This window comes from Vitis riparia, chromosome 10, assembly GCF_004353265.1.
Source record: "Vitis riparia cultivar Riparia Gloire de Montpellier isolate 1030 chromosome 10, EGFV_Vit.rip_1.0, whole genome shotgun sequence".
Taxonomy (NCBI): domain Eukaryota; kingdom Viridiplantae; phylum Streptophyta; class Magnoliopsida; order Vitales; family Vitaceae; genus Vitis; species Vitis riparia.
In genome coordinates, this window is record NC_048440.1 from 18969212 (window position 1) to 18979041 (window position 9830).

Below are 9830 nucleotides of genomic sequence, written 5' to 3' on the forward strand. Positions count from 1 at the left end.
ATATAGTATGTATTAGCTTAAAATGTCTTTTATTTATGCCACGTATATTAAATTTACAAGAAGGGTGAGTGTACACGCTTTATGTCTTATTCTTGTGGAAATTCAACCAACTCATCATGTTTGTTAATATAAATTACAGAGAAGGATGTGTGGTGGGTCAGAAGGAAGGGTAATTTTGCCAGGAAGAAAAGGGCGGGCAAAATCTTAAGTAGATGAATAAAATAATATTTGACCGTGTAGCCTTTATTTGTTGGATAAAGTAGAGTGAGAGACTTTTGCACATGATTTTCAATGCCCCTTGAATTGGGTTTCACTTTCGCATCATCTCTCCAGTATTTTATCCATTTTTATTACCAACTATGAGCTTGGCTGACTCCTTGTGATGCAATCTAGTACAGCAAATACACTCACTGTGTGCCACCTGTTCTTTTATTTTGGCATTTTGTTTTTAATTTACAAAATTAACTTGTTAGATTACCAAAATGCCTATGCATTTGACAGGTGGCAGTTAACATAGGCATGTAGATTTTTTTCAGGTCTAGCTTTAATAGCCTAAAGGGAGAAATGGACAACATTAAAATTACCGAGGACGTCCATTTGATATCCAAAAACTGTTCAATTGGACATGTGGAAAATATTGGAGTGAACCATAAAAGTTTTGATAGAATCGGATTGAAGTGTTGGCTAGGTAAGTGTCTAGTAATAAGAGGAGTAGTTATGAATCCTGTAAACTATGCCCGTAGGGTGGTGAGGGGAGAGCCCAATTGATAAAAAAAAACTCATAACCCTTTGGATTATCTTATATTTGAAAGAAGAAGTAGAAAAATGAATAAATATAACGATAATTTGATTCTTCATTGTAGTAAGTAGTAAATAGGAGAGAAAATAGAATTTGTTTTTTCGCCTTTACAAAAGAAAAAAAAAGAGTAATTAATTATAACATGTTTACTAAAAAAAAATCTCGCTGAGCTTATCATGCGGTAAAAATTAAAACCTAAGTGATAAATAAATAAATAAAAATATTGTAATTTTGATGTAAAGAATTTTCTTAAAATAAATATTTTTTACTATCTTAAATTATAAATAGAAATAATTTGTTAATTATGTTTTATTTAAAATAATAAAACTGGTTATCTAATGTCAAGGAATCGTGGAATCGTGCGACTGTTGTGGGGAAAGTAGACAGCACGCATCAAATGTAATGACGTGGCAGGCTGGCGAGGGCAGGTGATTAGTTTCCGTGAGGGTGGTCCCCACCTCAAAGACTAAGACTAATTGCATGGCGCCAAGTATAGGCGAGGTTTCGGTTAAACAGGATTAATTAGCCTAAATTAACCGAAATCGAGAGATGATTGTTCAATGAGATCGTCATGCATGCAAAATATTTTATTTATACCTCTACCTCATAATAATCATATTTTTAGTTTGGCGAAAATGCCTTCACCTGAGCTGTGTGGCATCGTCTCCCCGAGCCGATGAATAACTACGCCGCCAACTTTGGGTTACATGTATTAATAACACTGTTTTAAAATATATTAATAATTTAATTAATACTTTATTTGTTACTTAAAATTATTTCCACAACTCATATTTTCACTCTTTTTTTTTTCCAATGACTAGCCTGCAATTTTCTTTTTTCTTTTTTTTTTTTTTATAGAATTATTGAATATTTTAATTATTTACTCTAATTTGTTAATATATATGCAATTGATATCTTCTAGAAGACTAGAACTAGAGACTGATACATGTCATTCTCCTCTGCCTATGATGAAATCCATGATTATTTTCTTAATTTTTGTGTTACATGTTTCAACCCTCAACCTTGCTTAGTGGAATTAGAGAGGTTTGCGGAAAGAAGTGTTGGACCCACCTAGAAAGATAGGTAACGTCAACTTGAAATGATACTTTGACATGGACCTCATCCATATACCTAAAATCATATATGATATCATTAATGATAAAAACAAAAAATTGAATTGAAATTAAGCAAAACTTTTTCTAAAATTATATTAGAAATTGACTTGGATATTTTAAAAGTCTCAAATTAAAATTCCGATGTCAAATGTGCATTAGGTGGAATGATGTTTGGCTAGTTTTAGTATCCTTTAATATTTATTACTCCTGAGAAAATAATTATTCCCTTGTACTTTTCAATCCAAATAAAATTCAAAAAATTTGACCTTTTCTTTTCTTTGCTTCTAGTTTTAACATTGATGGTAGCATAAAATTGGAAGTTTGTGTATCCAAAATTTGCCCGACTTTTGGGCCAATGTTTATTGATTGTTACCATTTTTTGAAAATAACGATCCTAACAAACACACAAAGCAAACATATAGCATATAGCAAGGTGTGAATGTACCTCTATATATATATATATTCTTACCTTATCCTAAAGAAGAAGAGGACCGCCCTCTCCATAATAATAAATGCTCCCATTTTTTTGTAAGGACACCGATGGACTCTATTATTGTCATCCATGAATTTAATGCTCATCTTCAATCTTTTCCCACTCTCATTTATTATCAATATTTATCTTTTTAAAAAATGGTGGGTTCCCAGTCGACCAAGGCAATGAGCCGCTGGATTGTTTGGAGGTGGTCCAAAGTGTCCTCCACCATGGAACGTAAGGAGCTGGAGAGGAACTGGGTTCACGAGGGGTAAAGTGGTCTTTTCGGGGACAGCCGAGCCGGCTTGGGAAGGGGAGGAAGCCATGCATGAAGCCAGGTTCAAGGCGTGAAGTCGCTGTAAGAAGATGTGGGAAAGCGTCAGTTGAATAGGGGGGTACGTGGCAAGGTGATGTTTGGTGACAGCTAATATGAATCCAGAAAGCGAAGAGAATCACTCTCCGCCGGAAAGTGAAAGGTGGAGAGAGATAGAGCGTGGGGCACAGGTGATGATTTTAATGGAGGATTTTCCATTATTCTTAATATATATTACAAAGAAGAGATAATTATTGAGTAGAGAAGCTGGGGAGGGGGTATTCACATTTTTCTCCAGAGAGAGGAGACACGTGGCCCTACTCATACACAGGACGGCACCGAATACTTTTGACTTGACACTTTTTCCCCCTCATTACTATTTATACAAGTTCGTACGTCTCCATACGGACCTACATCCTCTGCTTCTCTTCTCTCCTGTTCATCTCTCTCTCTCGCTCTCCCTCTGCCAAATCCCAGTTACCTCCAACATGGGAAGATCACCTTGCTGCGACAAGAATGGTCTCAAAAAGGGACCCTGGACTCCTGAAGAGGATCAGAAACTCATTGATTATATCCAGAAAAATGGCTATGGAAACTGGAGGACACTTCCTAAAAATGCCGGTACGTCTGCCAACAATGATTGAGTGGCCTTTTTGTTCAGGTTTGACTATTTTTTTATGGGCTTAGATTTAATGGGTGTTCTGCCTATAGGGCTGCAAAGGTGCGGTAAAAGCTGCCGTCTCCGGTGGACTAACTACCTGAGGCCAGATATCAAGAGGGGTCGTTTCTCTTTCGAAGAGGAGGAGACAATAATTCAGCTCCACAGCATCTTGGGTAACAAGTGAGTTTTGTTTTCTTCTCTTATAATATATATGATTTATAGAACAAGTGGACCAAAAAATAACCTTGATTTTCTTTACTCACTGTTTTGTTTTGATTTTCCTTTAATATAGGTGGTCTGCCATTGCTGCTCGCCTGCCTGGAAGGACTGATAATGAAATCAAGAACTACTGGAACACCCACATTAGAAAAAGGCTACTGAGAATGGGAATTGATCCAGTGACTCACAGTCCTCGCCTCGATCTTCTTGACCTGTCATCAATTTTAAGCACGTCTCTCTACAATTCCTCACACATGAACGTTTCGAGGTTTCTCGGGATGCAACCACTCGTCAATCCGGAGCTTCTAAGGCTAGCCACATCCCTCATGTCCTCTCAGCGAGAAAATCCAAACTTTCTCCTTCAGAATGTCCAAGAAAACCAGCTGTGCAATGCCCAAGTCCAAAACTCATTCACACACTTGGTCCAACCTAACCAAATTCAAACCCCAATTCAAGAAATTCCAGCTTGTAACCCATTAAGTAGTTCGTTTTCTAATGAATCGCAAGTCATGGAGCCAAATGCAGAACAATTCCCATCAAATATCACAGATTTTAGCTCCCAAAATTCTCAACTGATCAGCGATTGGCAAAGCAACGGATTGCCTAGTGATCTAAGTGAAGAGTACTACGTCCCTCATCCGAGCTCTGTAGGCTATTACGGGTCCGAACAAACCATCATGGATCCCTCCTCTGACAACTCAGTTTTTCAGTCCAACAACAACTTCAGCTTCGCCTCCGTTCTATCGACGCCTTCCTCAAGCCCAACGCCTTTGAATTCAAATTCAACCTACATAAACAGCAGCACAGAGGATGAAAGGGAGATCAGCTACGGAAGCAACATGTACTTGAAGTTCGAAACTCCTGATCATCTCTTGGATGTTAACTACGAAATGATGTAATTCAGAATCAAACTGAAGGAAAAGTTAAATTTTTAGTCTTCTTGGCTTTGGCTTCAGTGTTGAATATTGTTGATATTAGTATAAATTTCTGATCTTTTTCCTGCAACTTTCTAAGGTAAGCTGTATGAGGAAGCAAGATCCTCCCCTTTGTTTTTAGTATCACGGAAAGTTTCCATTTATAATATCTTATGCACCTGTCTTTTTTTTCCTTTTCATTATTATTTTTTACTGTCATGTACATATATAAACAAACAACGAGTAATCTAACCCAAGTCGCTTATGTCTATCGCCCCAAATGTTAAGAGTGTGACCATATAATATATCAAGCCCCTGACGTCTATCGATCTCCCGAAATTTTAAGATATACAATAAAATTTAATAAATCAAATAATGCATGCACACGTATGTTGTTGGCTCCTTCACAAGAAACATAACTTTTAATAAATGTTCTGCAAAAGCTAGAGTCCTTTTAGCCCAGCTAGCCTTCCCCAAGGGGCAATACTCCATGGAGGAAAGAGGAAAGACCGTATCCAACCTAACGTGAAAATGAAAATTCTAAAAAAAAAAAAAAAAATTGAAACTTTTGATCATGTGTTTTTTCAATTGCAAAATATATTTTGAATTTGTTTTCATTTTTTTTAAAATAGAAAATTGATTTTAAATTAGAAAACCAAACATGCCCTTGTCTTGCCAAGATGTTAAAATCCATGAAATAAAGTAAAATAAAATAGCTAAGAGATAGAATATTTTAAATTTGTTTGTTTGACTTTTTTAAAAGGAAGGAGGAATAAGAAGTAAAAATTAGATTTCTACAATAATAGAAAATTAAATATTGAAAAGCAACCTAGTTTACTCTTGACTTTTTGCCCTCCATGTCCCATTATGGTGGTTGTTTCGTGGAACCCAACAGCACGTCCCGGCGAGGGCGCTGGAGACTTTGCCGGAGTTTCTGAAACAGACAGGTGTCCATGACACTGGTAGGGTAACTGTCACTTCAAGTAATAGTAAAGTAATGTTTGACCAAGAGAGACACGTGTTCACGTTTTAGCGGCGGTGATAATGTGGGGACCATTAAAAGAGATATAAATAAAAAAAAGAAGAGCTTTATTGAAAAACATGGAGTGGTTCTTGTGCCGTTTTGTCTTTTTAATTTTTCTCACCATCATTAATTGTCTCAGTGTCAAACCCTCCCGCCATCCCACAACATAAGTTACGTCAGCATCATGTGACACGTGTACTCTCAATAATACGCAACCCCCTCTTTTGATGGTGAAATGGGTTGACCATTTCAGTTCAACAAAACGCTTGGCTTAACGTGGAACCCTCCGCTTCTGATCACGCCTCTCCTCGCCGATTATTTGATTTTTTTTTCTTTTCCCGCTGTAAATAGTGAGAGGAAAATGACTCACTAAGCCAGTAGCTGCGTGTGATTTAAGCCATGAGGATTATTATGTCTTTTCTCACCAATTCCTTGATTAATTTTCCATAATTTGGTTCTAAATTAATCAAGTATGAAAGCAATACATGGAGACCGATGAAGAACATTACAAATTAAAGATCAAAGAAAGGGTTCAATCATTGCACAATAAGACAGAATTTTATTAACTATTTTGAAAAAGTGCACATGTATTGGATATTTTATAGACACAATTTCCACAAGTACTACCCCACCATTCAAATGCAAAATAGTTTTTAATTTTTCATCGCCTACCTCCCTATAAATTAATTAAATTTCAGATATCAATAAATTAAAAAAAGAAAAGAAAAGGGGAAGGTGCAGATATATAGTCAACTGTAGTTATTGCATGGGCAATTTTGAAGAGGAGCCAAGAACAACCACATTATCTTGAATGTCGATTAATCGTAACGTAATTGACCTCGTGTGTATTATACTCGGCATGCATGTAAGCCATACGTCAGCTATACGTAAAAACCAGTTGATTTTATGAGTAAATCAAACATCAGGCTCGTGTTTTAGATGAAAAGGGAAGAAGATATAGTGGTTGACGTGTCGAGAGATTCGTGGTAAGGAGGCCACGGCTCTCTCGTCTTTGACTAGGAGCCGACCACTGGACTTTTCTCTTTCGACCGCCCAAAGAAAAAAACCCTCTACTCGGTTTTGAATTAGTAAGCCCCCAAAGTGTTTTCGTGTCTTTTGCCTCCATTTGTCAGCCTTCCACTCTTTTTTTTTTTCCATTGTTTGATCTCTTATGGAAAGTGTGGGCACCAAAAGATAATCTAAAAAAAATTAAAAGGTGGGAAAATATGGGTTGTGTGCGCTTTGAATGACGGCTTATTTGACCCTTATCATTGCCCTTCCAGTCTTAGAGGCTCCTTCAGATGGAAAAATAAACCCCTTTTTTGGGTTGAAGTCTGTTTTTGCGGAAATACAGGCAACAGGTAACATATGTCGACAGTGTGGGGATAAAGGTAGGCAATAGGCTCCGGTCCGACCTTGATTGATAAGACAATGGACTTTCCCTCCAAGGCTCAGGCCATGAGTTCATGTAAACGTAAAACGTTATGGTTGATATTCCTAACAGCCTAATTTTGGAAGTAGAAGCTGCAATTAATTATTTCATATCCTTAACAAACATAAGAGAATTCTTAAGTTCTGACCTCACCCAAATTATAAATTCAAACATCCTGTAATGAGATTTGAATTTCTTGACGACAAAGGACCATTGCGTCCATTGCGTCCATTTCGCATAATTACGAAATACCAAATACTCCCCGTAATTGGTTCAGTCCGTGTCCATCGAGCTCATGGGTCCCCCCACTAAAGAAAACAAAAACGTAATCCATCGAGCTAGCAAACCTAGAACTATTCATCACTGCGGTCGGCTGCTTTATTCTAGAACCAATATCGAAAATTGAATCATTTTTCTTACCACATTGGTTGTTCTGGTTTCCATGTCTGAGAAAAGGTGGACGAAACGTGTATGAAATTATAAATTATGCTTTTACCATCTCTTTGTATCTTACGAAATCGGCGCAAGTGAATCAAAGGCTGTCTTGTCATGACAGAAAATGGCGCATGTGGGTGTATATCGTATATGGCCAAGAGAAAAAGAAGAGCCATGAGCGCGACACACCTGTCGATTTTATAACACGAGGGAGGAAAGTTTTGGACTAGTGTATGAGTATAGCAAAATTATTTTGGAATACAGCTTGCATTGTTAGCAATTCTAATGATGGGATTGCAGCCACTCAATTACCAAAGAGAAAAAGTTGAGTCTACACGTATGCCCAGTCAAACTGTATGGCTGTTTGCTTTGAATGGTCCAGCTCTATGGTACGTGACATTAATGATTTAGTTGATTTCGAGATGCTTCTTAAATTTGCTTAAGTAGTGCTGTCGGTTAGAAATACTTTCTTGAAATATAAATAATATGATCAAAGGACAAAAATTATAATATACGTTCAAGTGAAATTTTCCTTGAATGTGAGAACTGAGAATAAAGTTTTAACTTTACATTTGTAATTAATTTTTAATTAGTGTTTTTTTATTTCCTTTTCAAAATTTATATTTAAATACCTTAAGAAATTTATCATTTTATACTTTAATATTATTTTTTTTATCATAAAAGTAATGATACAACTTGAACAAGTTAAATCCAACTATTTCAAACTTATGACTTGCGATTAGCATGTATTTAATGGATTGTTATATATGAAGAGTATGTTTAACAATGATTTTAAGGATGATTTTAATTTAAAATATATTTTTAAAAAATTATTAAGTATTTGATAAAATTTAAGAAATGTTTTTTAAAATTTGAAAAATCACTTATAGTATTTTATGGAGAAATATTTCATGAATAATTCTCCTAAAAACACTTATTAAAAATTACTTTCACTAAAAATATTTCAAGTAAAACTATTTTTAGTGCGTTTCATAGTGTTTCTATTCAAAGTGTTTTTAATAAAAAAATATTTTATTTGAAAGTGTTTTTAAAAGAATTATTTATGAAGTATTTCTTTATAAAACACTATAAATGATTTTTTTTAGCCATAATTTTTTAGATTTTTTAAAATATTTTCTAAAATTGATTAAATATATATATATATATATATATATATATATATATATATATATATATATATATATATATATATATTTTTCAAAAACACTTTTTAAATGAAAAAACGCTTTTTAAAATCATAATCACATAATCTCTATGTTATGTATGCCATATCTACCCTATGTCTAGGAGCTAATCAAAACCTAAATGATGCTTAAAGCAATATGTGAACCTCTATCCTCTTAAGTTAGATAAGTACCAAATTACACATCTAACTCAAATTTAGAATTTCTACATGGGGGATTATTGAATGAAGTGTTCTCTTGCACTCCATACATTTTGTCAACCAATGTTTGATAATAAATTAGAAGCAATTTGAACCCATAAAACCCATAAAGTATTTTTAAAGGTCGTTTTCCCCTTTTAATTAAATTCCAGACATGTCATGGTGCGAAAGCAACATGTTATTTTTCTCTGGATTGTTGATCTTTAAAGTTGAATTTGAACGAAAAGGAAAATATGATGTAACAGTTAAAAAATAAACTAACTCTTGATTTCAACATTCTTCCCAAATGTGTGAAATAAGGATCTTAGTGTGTATATATAGATTATAGGACACTTCTTTTTGAGATAAATCAATTGCGTGGTTGAACTTTATGCTGCACTGCATAGAGACATCATTTTTAAATTATATATATATTATTTTTAAAATAAAAGCCTCGTGTTTGCCTATGTGTAACTTTGGATTCGGCTGATTGCGTACATACATGTTATGGAGACTGGCCCAGGGACTCTTAAATCAAATGAAAGGCCCAACCCTTTCCATTTTGAAAATGGGGCCGCTAATCCGGCACATGAGTGCCTCCCACTTGGAGCCTGTGGCCCACAAACCATTATCTCTTACCAGCGTCCAATAGTTTCACAAAAAATTGCCCAGCCCACTCACGCATCTTCTGCGCCATACTCTTCTAAATTTAACATCTGCCACGTCACAGGACGGAGCTGCTGAAAAAGTAAAATACATGACAGCGTGAGCTTCCTATTGGGTCACTCACTAAGGCAACATTGGGCAGATCCGTCCATCAGCTGTGCACGAGCCCATTATCTTCAAGAGTCCACCGTCAGCCATTTCCAATCCATACGCGTGTCAGGTAGCACTTTCGTTGACCATCGCAACGTGTCACACATCCAAACACTTTCGCTACGTGGCGCGCCTTCATAGCTTCCTCCCACTTTTAGGGATATATTTTTTTATTTGAGTGTTTGATTTGTATTTATTTATTATTATTTTTCTTTTGGAAATCTTGTTCCTGGAACCTTAAAAAGA

General features: G+C 35.5%; 1 protein-coding gene across 1 annotated transcript; it reads left to right on the forward strand.

Annotated features, from left to right (window-relative positions):
* Nucleotides 1-3099: 3099 nt before the first annotated feature.
* On the forward strand, nt 3100-4691 carry LOC117923354 (transcription factor MYB74). Its single transcript, XM_034841613.1, has 3 exons — nt 3100-3320; nt 3411-3540; nt 3653-4691. The coding sequence occupies exons 1-3, from the start codon at nt 3188-3190 to the stop codon at nt 4476-4478; spliced, it is 1089 nt and encodes a 362-aa protein (XP_034697504.1). The 5' UTR covers nt 3100-3187; the 3' UTR covers nt 4479-4691.
* Nucleotides 4692-9830: the final 5139 nt, after the last annotated feature.

Bases quoted from the DNA above. Each gene is read 5' to 3' on its own strand.
- LOC117923354 (XM_034841613.1), top strand. From the start codon at position 3,188: ATGGGAAGATCACCTTGCTGCGACAAGAATGGTCTCAAAAAGGGACCC. The intron at 3,321-3,410 runs GTACGTCTGCCA...TTCTGCCTATAG, and splicing joins GACACTTCCTAAAAATGCCG to GGCTGCAAAGGTGCGGTAAA. The intron at 3,541-3,652 runs GTGAGTTTTGTT...CCTTTAATATAG, and splicing joins CACAGCATCTTGGGTAACAA to GTGGTCTGCCATTGCTGCTC.